The sequence below is a fragment of the Falco naumanni genome, chromosome 13 (assembly GCF_017639655.2).
Source record: "Falco naumanni isolate bFalNau1 chromosome 13, bFalNau1.pat, whole genome shotgun sequence".
NCBI classification, from domain to species: Eukaryota; Metazoa; Chordata; class Aves; order Falconiformes; family Falconidae; genus Falco; species Falco naumanni.
The window spans coordinates 1,510,623-1,523,084 of NC_054066.1; the positions used below are offsets into that span (position 1 = coordinate 1,510,623).

Below are 12,462 nucleotides of genomic sequence, written 5' to 3' on the forward strand. Positions count from 1 at the left end.
GCAAGATTATTTCTTATATATTAATGGGTGAAAACACTTGAGATTCAGACTGGTGCTAGGCATTAAAGGCAGTGGTTGAGAAGAACAGGGCAGACATTCAAAACCCTTCAAGGGGTACAGCAGGACTGTCAGGACCACAGAAAAAACACTGCAGACACAGCTGCATCAGGCACAAAATTAGGGTTTTGGCAGGAGAGTGCAGGAGTGACCCGTGTGGGAAAAGGCCAGGAACTGCCCTGCACTGCTCTAAACCATTTCCAACCTGCTCTGAAATCCTCAACAACACGACACCAAAATGACAATAAATCAGAGGAGCAGGGGTCATCAGGAGACGTGGTTGGGAAGGAGGAGCTCCATGCCAGAGCAAGTTAAAAGCAGACACCATGCTTTGGAGATTTATTTTAACATGAGGGTGAATAGACTTAAAAAATAAACTACTCCTCAGCTGCTTTGCAAATGGAGAGTTCCCTTTTTATGTGCTTACCATGTGTCACTAGCATGAAAAGAGTCAATCTCTCTGCCTTAACAGCTTAATTCATGAAAGATATATTTGACTGCATGGGTAAGACAGAAAGCAACCCAAAGGTAAGGATTAAACAGAAACAGATCTATATTGAAGGAAGGTTTCCAGCACAATGCTAGAGACAGCAAGAGGGAATTATTTGCAACTGGTCACCTATTGTAACTTTCTCAAAAAGTGTCATTTATTTTTGAGAAACCCAGCATTACTGAGACATGCAGGCAAAGAAAACAAAACAATGTATGTTTTCGGCTCGGTGTGCTGTTCATGTTTCAAATAAAATTTCAGGTTTTGTTTCATTTTTTAATACACCAATAGATAAGTATTTTGTTACAAATTTCCTAGAAGCCAGTTAAAGCCTATAGAACACTGATGAGGTTCAAAAGAAGTATACATTTAAAACACGTGCTAACTTGGATGACCAGTACACCCACTTCAGCAATGTAGATTGGTGCTTTGCTCTCTTTCAAACATGTATAGTGGAAAAATACCTCATTACAAGCAAAGAAAGGCCAAAACCAAAGATGGTTTTATAATACCAACAGAAAAAATGATCCATGGAAGAATTCTGCTGAGCAGCAGCTGGTTAACTGTTCACCAGCCTCAACTTCCTACAGGCCTCAGCTTCCCCATGTCTGAACTGCAATTCTTTTGAGCGATGGTAGTTTTAAACCCAACTGGAAGACACTATTTGGTAGTCCCTCTAAAAATGGAGAGGAACAGTTACAGCCAGGCAAGGTAGTGACATGAATCTTTAATTATATTTATGTCATTACTGACAACTCTGATTTTCCGTTGCTTTTCCCCCTTTTGTTTTAACTTTCTCCATCCTAATGGCTTCCTGGACTAACTATTTTTTTATTATGTGGTTTTATCAGACTCAAACCAGTTTGCATATGAAAATTAAATAACACTAAACATAGGTAATAATAGACAAGAATAAAGTTACAGAACAGTAGCAATAAAGGAAAGTATCTTTTTCTTAACAACAGCGGCAGTCAGATCTGCAGAAGTCACCTCTATGAACAGAGGTAAATACAAGCCCAGAACCACTTATCTATTGGTATCTATGAAAGATCCTTGGCTTTGGCAGCGGGAGAACGACCTGTTTTTTCCCTCTTTGTCTAAGAAAGGGGTTAGTATATGAGAGGGAAAGAGTGTGTCTGGCTGTCCAGTTATATTCTTGCTGTCATACAAACAACGCAATTCAACAAATATCCTGAATTCCAGCAACATGCTTCAATTTAACAGAACACAGCTATACCAAGCCAAGCTTCAGTGTTGCAGCTGGCAGACCTCTGGAAATGCAGAATTTTTTGCTTGTTTCCTCCATGGAATATGCATCCTTTCCATAAAAGGCAACCATCAGTTATTTTTGTTTCTAAACACTTAACAATACTCACATTCAAAATTATGTAGCTAGGAAATAAGCTGTAGTCAGAAGAAGACCAATTAAATTTTAAGTCCAGGGGTGTACATTTTTAAAACATCTCAGAATATACAACACCTCTGTGACCTAAAGTGATGCCCCTCAAAACCAGTAACTTTAAAACTGCTTACAGGAAGATCTGCCTATACACAAGAGAAGGCATTAAACCATGGTTTCCATTCTCATTCCACCATGCATCTGTGGTTCTGCTGATCTACTCCACAACAGAACTTTTAAACATCTGAAGGATGGTCTTTTGCTTACTAGGCAGTGAACAAATATCATTTGCATCACTGGTATTAACGACACAATTCAAAACTTTTCCTCCCTTAGTGCTATGCGATTTCATTCGGACTCTGGTAGGGGACTGCCAGTTTTCATTGCAAGAACCTCTCCGACTCTTGCGGTGATTTGTTTCGGCCTGGTTTTTTGGTACCTTTGAGTCTTTTGCCACCTTAGAACTTCCCTTTCTAGAAGGAGAGTCTTTCACAAACTGAGGCGGCTTGGTGCGAAGAAGATACTCATCTGGAGAGCCCTTCTGTCGATTCAGTGTCCTTTCCTCCTTGTTGATCTGTTTCTGTAGTTGCAGAGCCAGAAGCCTGTCCTGCTCCTCTTGCATACGCCTTTCATGCAACTCCTGCTCAAAGGCTTTCTGCTTTTGCAAGTTAAAATCATTTATCTGCTCCCCTTGGTCCTCTAAACTTTCCAGAATAGTTCGTCTCTTCTTACCAGGCATGCACAAGTCAACCACTGCTTCAGCTGGGGCCTCCAGTGACTTTCTTTTTGGAGTCTCCTTTGCGTTCTGCAGTCCCTCTGGTTTCTCTTCATCTGAGTGTCCAGCCACTTTCATGAGATCACATACTTCGCTTTTGTGGTCAGACATCACACAATCTGTTGCTGACTGAGTACCAGCGCAAGTTTCAGCAGATTTTTCCAGGTTTATGCTTTCTACCCGTGTTAAACTGCCACTGTCTGTCTCAATTCTACCATCTTCTCTTTTGGATCTACAAAGAACTGTTCTAGACCCTTCCCCTTCCGTGATTCTATGAAGCACATGTGGAACTTCATCTCCTGGACAATTTGGTCCTGGTGTTTCTTCCTGCTTAATGGCAGCAGTTTCCCCTGAAGCTGAGGCACTGAAATAGTTCATGCACGATTCCAAAAACAAATCCTTAGAACTGGAATCTTTAATCACACCGGTCAGCTGTGGAGACAGTGTTGGCATTTCCTCTTGCTCATCCTGCCATGCAGAACCGCTGCCTTCATTGACAGTGGTCTCCTGAAGAAAAGGGAGAGACTACTAATAATGTAAACTTACCAAAAGCCAACAGGTATAAATGAAACTCCAATCTCTCTTCTTGTAGCTGCACTGATCATAGCAACTCTGGGATATTAACTTGGACTGTTCTCTTTTAAAAAAAATATATACTTGCTCAACAATAATGAAAATATTTAAAACCACCTCACAAGCCTAGCTGAAGGACTGCACAACTGCAGCATTCTCCTCTTAACAACCACTCAATCAATTGTTCAAGCCTACCCATCTTCTCTTGAACCCCAACAGGAAAGGTAAGACAGACATATGGAATGATGAAAATTGGAGTGCAACCTTCCTCCAGTGAGCTCCAGAACCGTCATTTTAGTTTTATACACCCTTGGTTGCAACCCAGAGCTCGCTGAAGACAGGTAAGGCATACGTAAGGCTATACAAAGGAACTCTTGAAGTAAGCTGCAGGTGTGCCTCTGTGGACTGCCAAGCGTGGCTTCTTGCCTTTCCGCTTTGAGGAATCACAAATACTGAAGGTAATTCAAAAAGGACAAGATAAACTGCCCAGCGCTGATGTGCAAGGGGTATACAGGATTGGCAATCCTATACGCAAGGGGAAAAGAACCCCTAATTACTAACACTGAGATTTATAACAAAATTATTCTAGTTACCACAGAGCCAGAGTCACTCCTGCCTCTTTCTGCTGTTCTAGAGAATGATGCTGATCCCAATGTATGATGAAGTTTTGGAGACAGATACCTTAAAAGGGAAAAAAAAGCAAAACAAAACCTTTTAAAACTCTTTTTCTTTAACTGTCAGTCCTTTGCATTAATCGAGATCTTCAGGTTCATTCTGCCAAACAAAAACAGTAAGAGAAGGGCAAGTGTTCCCTTCTCCTCCGTATTATCCTACAAGGAGACGTTTTGACATTCAACAGTTAATACTTGCCCCAGATTACCTGGGGAAGTTGGACCACAGGATTCCAGGGAAGCTAATGGAGCAGAGGGACACTATACCAAGAAACAGACCAATAAGAAAAACTTTAATTACTTACTTCTGAATGTCTCCAGAGTTGCTTGGTTTGTTCTTCATCCTGCACAAATTAGCTGGGGACGTTTCAGGTGAGAGACTGCCTATTGGTGAAGGACTGCTAGGCACACGTCCTTTAGAATGATCATTCTTCAATGACAAGTAAAAATAGCATTATGTAAAACAAAACACAATACAAACTGGAGAAAACCCAGAGAATTACTTTGTTTCTGCTGCAGAATGAATTACTTTTGTCCAAAGAACTTGAGAACTTTAAGTAATGGATAGTTACAGTCAGAAATGTTACATGTTCTGTACACTTGCCTGTACCTAGCATTAAGGGACAACAGGTTTTGCTCTAGTTAGTACACAGGCTTCACCGTTAGGACTATTACTGGGTAGCAAAAGCCAACAAACTAAAACCCCAATGCAAATTAACAAAAAAAACCCCAAAACATAAGGTAAACTTTCATTGTACATTCCTTTTTTCAGGTTACAGACCTCAATTTCTTCCAAAGAAGTATTTTTAAAATCATTAGGAAAAGGAAGTATTTGGAAGAAAACCAACGTTTTAAACTGTTCCACAATGCAAACATCCAGCATACGTTTCAAGTGCATATTACACAGGTGGAAATGTTTGGGGTTTTTTACCCTCCCACTGGCTCTTCAAAAATTAATAGTCAATCCAAGATCTGAAGTACTGGGGGCTGACAACAGCTTCTAATTACAGTTAAAATAAAATTTATATTATTCAGAATTCTAACTTTTGCTTTGAAAAGTCTAAGTAGCTTGCACTATATCAACATTTTCTACTGTCCCCCTTGATCCTAACTCACCAGGCTGTTACTCAGCTGCCAGGCCAACTCCTCATCTTGCTTAAGCTGTTTCTCCATCTCCCTCCGTCTTTCTTCCGCCAATCTGTTTTCCTCCTCCTCTTCTGCTAGAAGCCGTTGAATGTATTCCTCACTTGCCTTGTTCTCCTCTTGTTCATGCGCTCGCCTTTCTGCCTCCACCTAAGAAGTTTTTTTAAAATACACCTGGTGACTACTGTCAGACCACACTACGCCAGAACCTCTCAGATGACACTCCTTACATGTGAATGATCCACTATTCACAAAGACTCCGCACACTTCAAACCCAGTATTTAATTACACAAGCCTCCAAAGAAATAAGAATCAAACCGATACTGGAGAGTCTCCAGCTTGATACCACTGACCTACCTTTTGGTAAGACTATACCACTAACACTTGCTCTCCTGCAAGGTTAAATTCCATTACCTTTTCAAAATGTTAGTAACAAGAACTAAGATCTCCAAATACGCGGATCTACAGAGAAACTCAGATCAAGATTCTTTACAAGGCTGGTTGCCAGCTAGACCACAGCATTTGCTCAACCTGCTTGCATAGTCGTAATCCCAATATTGGTGCAAGATGCCCAAAAGACAGCACACCTCTCTTCTGGAAGAGTCCTGCTCTCTTGAAACACTCAAAGCCCAAAGGGTCAGACAAGAATTTTAGATCTGCCTTCCTTATAGCAGATGCCCACCCTTGATAAATCAGTAACTCCACAAGGACTGCAAAGTACTTCAATAAAGCTTTCTTAACTGGGTAACGAAATCTGGAACCTTGCTTTAGAGACGAGTGCCAAGCTGTAATACTACACAAGTTATGTTATGGCCAAGTTTGTCTCAGATCCTGTATTGATGCCTTATGATTGGCACCAGACATACTTGTTTCACCGCTTTTGGGCACTATCTCCATTAACACGATTGCTGCCGAGCAATCTTGTCCCCTAACTGCCATAAAAGAGAACCCTACAGTCCTCTGCTTCATGTAGTCCCCCTGCTCTTGTAACAACCACCAACGGGGCTGTCAGGGAAAGGAGCATTCCGACACTATTGCCAATTGTAATTCTTACTACTACCATGTCTGAAGGGGAACAAGATCCTTAAACAGGCAAGCATTAAGAGTTCTTTCAAATATTTTCCAATTTTCAAATGAACACAGATCACACAGGGAGAGAGCAAATAAGAACATGCTGTGTGTTCATTACTGAAGCTCATCTAATTGTGGTCTGTTACTTAAGGAGGGAAATCAAGAAGGCACATACAAGACTAGAGCCCAAACAGTTCCAGATTTTCACATTTGTTAGTCTGAAACACTTAATGTGCATTTGAGGACCTATAAAATGCATTCCAGTATGTGTGGGCAGGGATGCAAATAGTGAGAGGTGACACGCTAACCCCAAAAGAACTCTTCTGGAAACACGAGGTATTGAAGCTCAAGATCAGCGCATCCCTACAAATAAGAAATCAAACAAAGGGGGTAGAAGACCTGCAAGGATGAGTAAGGAGTTTCTGGCAAAACTCAAACAGAAGAAAATCTATGAATGTGAAAAAAGGGACAGGCCACGTGGGAGGAATATAGGAACGTGAGAGCATGCAGGGATGTGAAGAGGTCTACTAGATATTAAAATCTGGTGAGGGAGGTCAAGGACAATATGAAGGGCTTCAAGTACATCAGCAGCAAAAGGAAAAACAGGGAAAATGTAGGCCCGCTGCCAAACGAGGCGTGTGCCCTGGCAACGAAGGACACAGAAAAGGCCGTTACCAAATGCCTTCTTGTTTCAGTCATTACTACCAAGCCTGGCCCTCAGGTATCCCAGACCCCAGAGGCAAGAGAGGAATTCCAGAGAAAGGAAGACTTTCCCTTGGTTGAGGAGGATGGGGTTACAGATCATTTAGATAAACATGACACCCACAAATCCATGGGTCCTGATGGGGTGCACCCCTGAGTGCTGAGGGAGGTGGCAGATGTTATTGCCCGGGGCAAGACTTTGCAAGGTCACAGAGAACAGGAGAGGTGCTTGAGGACTGGAGGAAAGCCCTTGTCACTCCAGTCTTCCAAAAAAGTAAGAAGGAGGGCCCAGGAAACTACAGGCCAGTCAACCTCACCTCCATCCCTGGAAAGGAGATGGAACAGCTCATCCTGGAGTTCATCTTAAGCACGTGTAGGAAAACGTTACCAGAAGTAGTGAACATGGATTCACCAAAGGGAAATCATGCCTGACCAACCTAATAGCCTTCTATGATGGAATGGCTGGCTGGGTAGACGAGGGGAGAGCGGTGGATGTTATCTACCCTGACTTTAGCAAGGCTTTTGACACTCTCCCATAAAATCCTCATAGGTAGGCTCAGGGAGTGTGGGTAAGGGGTGGACAGGGAGTGAACTGAGAACTGGCTGAACAGCAGAGCTCAGAGGGTTGTGACCAGCGGCACAGAGTCTAGTGGTTGTAGGGGTCAGTCCTGGGTCCAGTCCTGTTCAACATATTCATCAGCAACCTGGATGAAGGGACAGCCAAGGTTGCTTGATTATGCAAAACTGGGAGGAGTGGCTGACACCCCAGAAGGCTGCACTGCCATTCAGTGAGACCTGGACAGGTTGGAGAGTTGGGTGGAGAGGAACCTAGCTCAACAAAGGCAAGAGTAAGGTCCCTCACCTAGGAAGGAATAACCCCATGCACCAGCACAGGCAGGGGCTGACCTGCTGGAAAGCAGCTCTGTGGAGAAGGGTCTGGGAGTCCTAGTGCACAGCAAGTTAACCATGAGCCAGCAGTGCGCCCTTAAGGCCAGTGGGATCCTGGGGTGTTCTAGGAGGGACAATGCCAGCAGGTCGAGAGAGGTGAACCTGCCGCTCTGCTCTGCCCTGGTGAGGCCGCATCTGGAGCGCTGTGTCCAGTTCTGGGCTCCCCAACTCAAGAGGGACAGGGAGCTACAGGAAAGGGGCCAGCGGAGGGCTATGAAGATGGCCAGGGGACTGGAGCATCTCCCTGATGAGGAAAGGCTGAGAGAGCTGGGCCTCTTTAGCCTGGAGAAGAGAACACCGAGAGGGGATCTTATCAATGACTACAAGTACCTTAAGGGCGAGCGTCAGGAGGACGGGGCCAGGCTCTGTTCAGAGGTGCCCAGGGACAGGACAAGACGCAACGGGCACAAACTGCAACACAGGAACTGCCATCTGAATACGAGGAAGAACTTCTTTACTGTGAGGGTGACAGAGCACGGGCACAGGCTGCCCAGAGAGGCTGTGGGCTCTCCTCTGGAGACACTCAACACCTGCCTGGACACGACCCTGTGCAACCTGCTCTAGAGGAACCAGCTTTAGCAGAGGGCGGGACTAGCTGATCTCCAGAGGTCCCTCCCAACCCCAACCACTCTGTGACTAACAGACCTGCCTGGGCATTCTGCTGTGTGGGTACCACTACATCTTTCGCAGCCTGTGAAGCACACCTACTTGCCAAGGACAACAAGACAGCATACACTACTGGCACAACTGAGAGGGTAAGGTAGGAGGTGTAGATCAACTAGCAAAAGAAAATTTGTGTTGCCTCGTGTCAAATCCAAGGCTGGTTTAACACTTGGTCAAGTTAATCAGTAGGAGAATAGAAAAGCAATAGATGATCAATTTGTATACACAGGTGCCCTCAGAAACACAGGTGTTTTTAGAAAAAAATGGTGTATGAATAGGAATTGCTTGTTCAAAGACTAAGTGTACTTGAACGATCGTGTGAGTTAAAGCAGGCCAAAAGAAGATTATGATCCAAGGAGGACCTTGGAACCAAGGCAGAGACTGGAAACGAATAGATGAATCAACTGGGACAGAGTCAGGTGATGGATTCACAGAACTGACAAGACCAAAGGAAACTTCGAAAAACTTTGGACATTGAATAATGATTTGGTAAGTGTCTATAAGCTGTGCTGCCTCCCTTTGTTCTCTGCCACTCACTGAGGTGGTGGCCCAACTCTGAGTTGTGATTATAGAAAGCCTAGCAGTACCCATGTCTGTGTGAATTTTTCCTTTAACAGCAATGCCCTTTTAAGTTCCTTTCTTTTTCATCAAATAACATTACAGCTGTTTGTGTGAACAATTAAAATAACTAGACACTAAACATTTATGCTTTTTAACATATCTTTAGACTTACCTTGCTAATCTCTGCTTCATATTCCTGCCTCAGTTCCCCAGGCTTGCTCAGCTTGTGTTGTGGATGGGGGACACAGACTAATTGAGAGGAAGAAGAGGGGCAGGGGGAAAAAAAAAGAGAAGTGAGGAACAAAGCATGATCACAACAGTCGATGATGAAAGATTTTAAGATTACTTCCACACCCTATCACAGGAATGTTTTGAGTTAAATCAAGCGCTGTGAAAAAAAAAAACACAGCACTTTGCATTAAAAAAGGAACAAAATAAAAAAGCACTGCATTAGTGAGCAGCAAGAACAGTCAGTGTTTTCCAAGCACCGTATATAAAGCAAATATATATATGCTGATGATAACTTATATTCCTTGCTTTTTGTGATGAAAAAGACTTCATAATACTGCAACTGGAATGACGTGTCACAAAGCCAACCTCCCAATTAGCCTCCCCCAAGGGAACTTACAACATAATAAACCCCAAAATCCTTCTTCAAAGAGTTAATCAGATTTCACTTCCTTTTCTCTGACACCACAATTTTAGGCTCAGAGACTCTTGCACAGACTGAAGCCCTGGAATTTCTAACCAAACTAATTAACAGTGTCTAAAACTTGAAAATTTTCTAAACACTTCACTTAAAACTTGACAGTAATAAATACACACACGCAAACACTCCACTTACAGACTTTACAGCTGAAGCTGTATCAGTAAGGAATAGCAAGGCTAGGCAGCCATACATGGACAGTTTGTGCAAAACGCATGAACAAACATCCACTTCAGAGATCACGCAACGTGACTTACCCTCTGTGCTACAAACGAAAGAGGCACGGATGGCCATTTCTCTGCCTCACAAGCCCCTTTCACATCAGAGCTCTGACACTGCATTTTCTAGCGGTAACACACCTGTCTATGAGCAGTTTCTTGTTTCACAGCATCCACAGTCCACCAACAGTAATTACCTTGGTAAAACAGAGACATCCCAGAACAAGTGACATTTTACTTACTTTCCTCTTCCAAATCCTGTCCGTTAATCCTACGTTCACACTCCTCCGGGTAATTCTTCTGAATTTTTTCCCAGAGTTCCCAGTTGATAAGTGTATTTCTGCGGGCATTATATCGTGCCCAAGAAGAGACTCGACGCCGACAAAAAGGGCAACAAAGACTGGCCTTTTCAACTGTCAGCTGGAAACAAGAATTACAGAGGGTATGGTTGCATGGCAGTGTCACAGGCTCCACAAAGATTTCCATGCAAATTTGGCAGAGGCAGTCAGACAAGGAAAGCGGAGCCTCCAATTTCTTCGACATACTGACACAAAGTAGAGGAACAAGTCTAGTACATCAGTACCTGAAAGCAAAAAAGAAACATTGATTTTACTTCCCGTAATGGATATAAAAGAAAATACATAATGCTCAGGTTTACGGCTACTTTATGAAAATGTTCGTGGATTTAAGAAGTCTGCTGAAGTGGTTACTTTTGTTTACAATCTGAGAGATTCTCAGCTGTCAGAAGATGACTCTGGTCTTCCCAGAAGTCATGAAGAAAGGGTAGCAGGATTTCTTTCCTACTGCAGTTTCCTGCGAGTTTTAACAGGTGCTTTCAGGACAGCAAGGAGGTGTAAGGAGGTGGGGGGAAAGCATTTAGTCCTTACAATCAAGCAGCTATGCTCACATTTGGTGGATATGTTATCACAGTTACCTTAACCTTCCATTCTGTCAGTTGCAGTACGCGCGCCTCCTTCAAAAGCTGCTACTGGTACTTGGTTCCACCACATTCTGCAGGTGAAATACAACACCCCTACACCTCAGATGAGAGGAGGTTCTTCCTTGTTCCTTCATTTGCTTAAGCTGAGACTAAAAAGTCAAAATACTTTTCATTAATATAAGCAAAGAACTAACCAAAGCATTCCACACTTCAGCATCTTCTCGCAGGACTTAAGCCAGTGGAGATCATCCAGCCTTTCTATCACCAACGTTCCTCAGAGGGTTTTTCCACTTGGCCCACAAAACCACTGTGGAACAGAAAACAAAAACAACAGGCACATACAGCAAAAAGGATAAAAATACTGGGGTTTAAGGCACAGGAGCTTAAGAAAGTTCTTACAAGCTTCTTCAAAACAGCCAGCTTCAGAGAGAGGAGAGGTCCTGAGAGAAAACACTGCAGCTTCAGCCACACAGAAACTCGACATGGAGGCAAAGGTACTTTTAAGTTGGGTTTTATTGTTTCTGCTCTCTGTTGGTTGAACAAATCCTTTAATTTTTTTAAAAAGGATGCCAAGTGACAAGGAGACACCTAGTTTTACAGGCGGTTAGTTAGAGAAACCTCCGAGTCCACGTACGCCCGTTCTGGGCCTATTTCAATTTGTAAGTATTAACAAATACCAGGGGTCAGGCAGGGCGGGGGGCGGCGGGGGCCCCTAGGCCGCGCAGGGCCGCCGCGCCACAGCCAGGGGCGCGGAGCGGGAGGAAGCTGCCCCCCACCCTCCCCGGCTCCCCCCCCCGCTCCCCGAGCGCTCAAAGCGACGAGTCGGCACCCACCGAGCTGCGTCTCCGCGGCGGGACGGCGGCGGCTGCCCCTCCGGCCCGGCGGCAGGCGAGGCCGCGGCCTCCCGCAATGGCCGCCGCCGTGGCGCTGCCCGCGCGCGCCACCCCGCCCCGTCCGTCGCTGAGGCGCCGCTCCCGCCTCCCGGCCGCTCGCTCCTCCCCGCCGCGCCTGCCGGGAGACACAGCGGCCCGCCGGTGACGGGGACGGCCCGCCGGTGACGGGGACGGCCCGATCCGGCGGGGAAGGAGCCCGCGCGTTCCTGGGGGGCCGGTGCCCCTCACGCTGCCGGGCCCTGAGGCGAACGGGCCCCGGCCGCACCGCCCGCCCCTGAGGGCTGCGGGGGAGAGCGATCCACCCACCGAGCGGTCCCGCTAAAACGGCAATCGGCGCCCGTTGCTGCACATACGTAACAGAGCAATCGTTGCCCGTGTCTGCAAATGTGTATGTATAACACTGCAATCATTGCCCATTTCTGCAGCTTTATATATGCATCTCTATTTATAACATAGCAGTCATTGCCCATTTCTGCAGGTTTTTATTTATATATATGACATAGCAATCTTGCCCGTTTCTGCAGTGTTATAGATAGGTATAAAACACAGCAACCATTGCCCATTTGTGTAGTTTTATATATACATATATATATATATATATATAAAAAAACATAGCAGCCGTTGCCCATTCATGCAGCTGGGTATGAGGGCA

The 12,462-nt window shown here is 44.7% G+C and overlaps 1 protein-coding gene across 8 annotated transcripts; it reads right to left on the reverse strand.

The window, feature by feature from the left end:
* Nucleotides 1–682: 682 nt before the first annotated feature.
* Nucleotides 683–11,862, reverse strand: RNF168 (ring finger protein 168). Of its 8 annotated transcripts, none has more exons than XM_040613242.1 (9): nucleotides 11,751–11,817; nucleotides 11,317–11,445; nucleotides 11,112–11,224; nucleotides 10,220–10,560; nucleotides 9,226–9,302; nucleotides 5,082–5,258; nucleotides 4,271–4,395; nucleotides 3,888–3,975; nucleotides 683–3,246 (listed from the first exon to the last, which is right to left on the reverse strand). In XM_040613242.1, the coding sequence occupies exons 4-9, from the start codon at nucleotides 10,518–10,520 to the stop codon at nucleotides 2,164–2,166; spliced, it is 1,851 nt and encodes a 616-aa protein (XP_040469176.1). In that variant the 5' UTR covers nucleotides 10,521–10,560; nucleotides 11,112–11,224; nucleotides 11,317–11,445; nucleotides 11,751–11,817; the 3' UTR covers nucleotides 683–2,163. The 8 variants fall into 8 exon arrangements, with proteins under 8 accessions (XP_040469176.1, XP_040469175.1, XP_040469173.1 ...); XM_040613241.1 differs by lacking the exon at nucleotides 11,751–11,817 and adding an exon at nucleotides 10,912–10,988 and having other exon boundaries at nucleotides 11,317–11,662; XM_040613239.1 differs by lacking the exon at nucleotides 11,751–11,817 and adding an exon at nucleotides 10,912–11,010 and having other exon boundaries at nucleotides 11,317–11,662.
* Between the last annotated feature and the right edge of the window lie 600 nt (nucleotides 11,863–12,462).

Bases quoted from the DNA above. Each gene is read 5' to 3' on its own strand.
- RNF168 (XM_040613240.1), bottom strand. From the start codon at position 10,520: ATGTCGAAGAAATTGGAGGCTCCGCTTTCCTTGTCTGACTGCCTCTGC. The intron at 5,259-9,225 runs GTAAGTCTAAAG...AAAACTTCTTAG, and splicing joins ATGAAGCAGAGATTAGCAAG to GTGGAGGCAGAAAGGCGAGC. The intron at 4,396-5,081 runs GTGAGTTAGGAT...TTGTCATTGAAG, and splicing joins GGCAGCTGAGTAACAGCCTG to AATGATCATTCTAAAGGACG.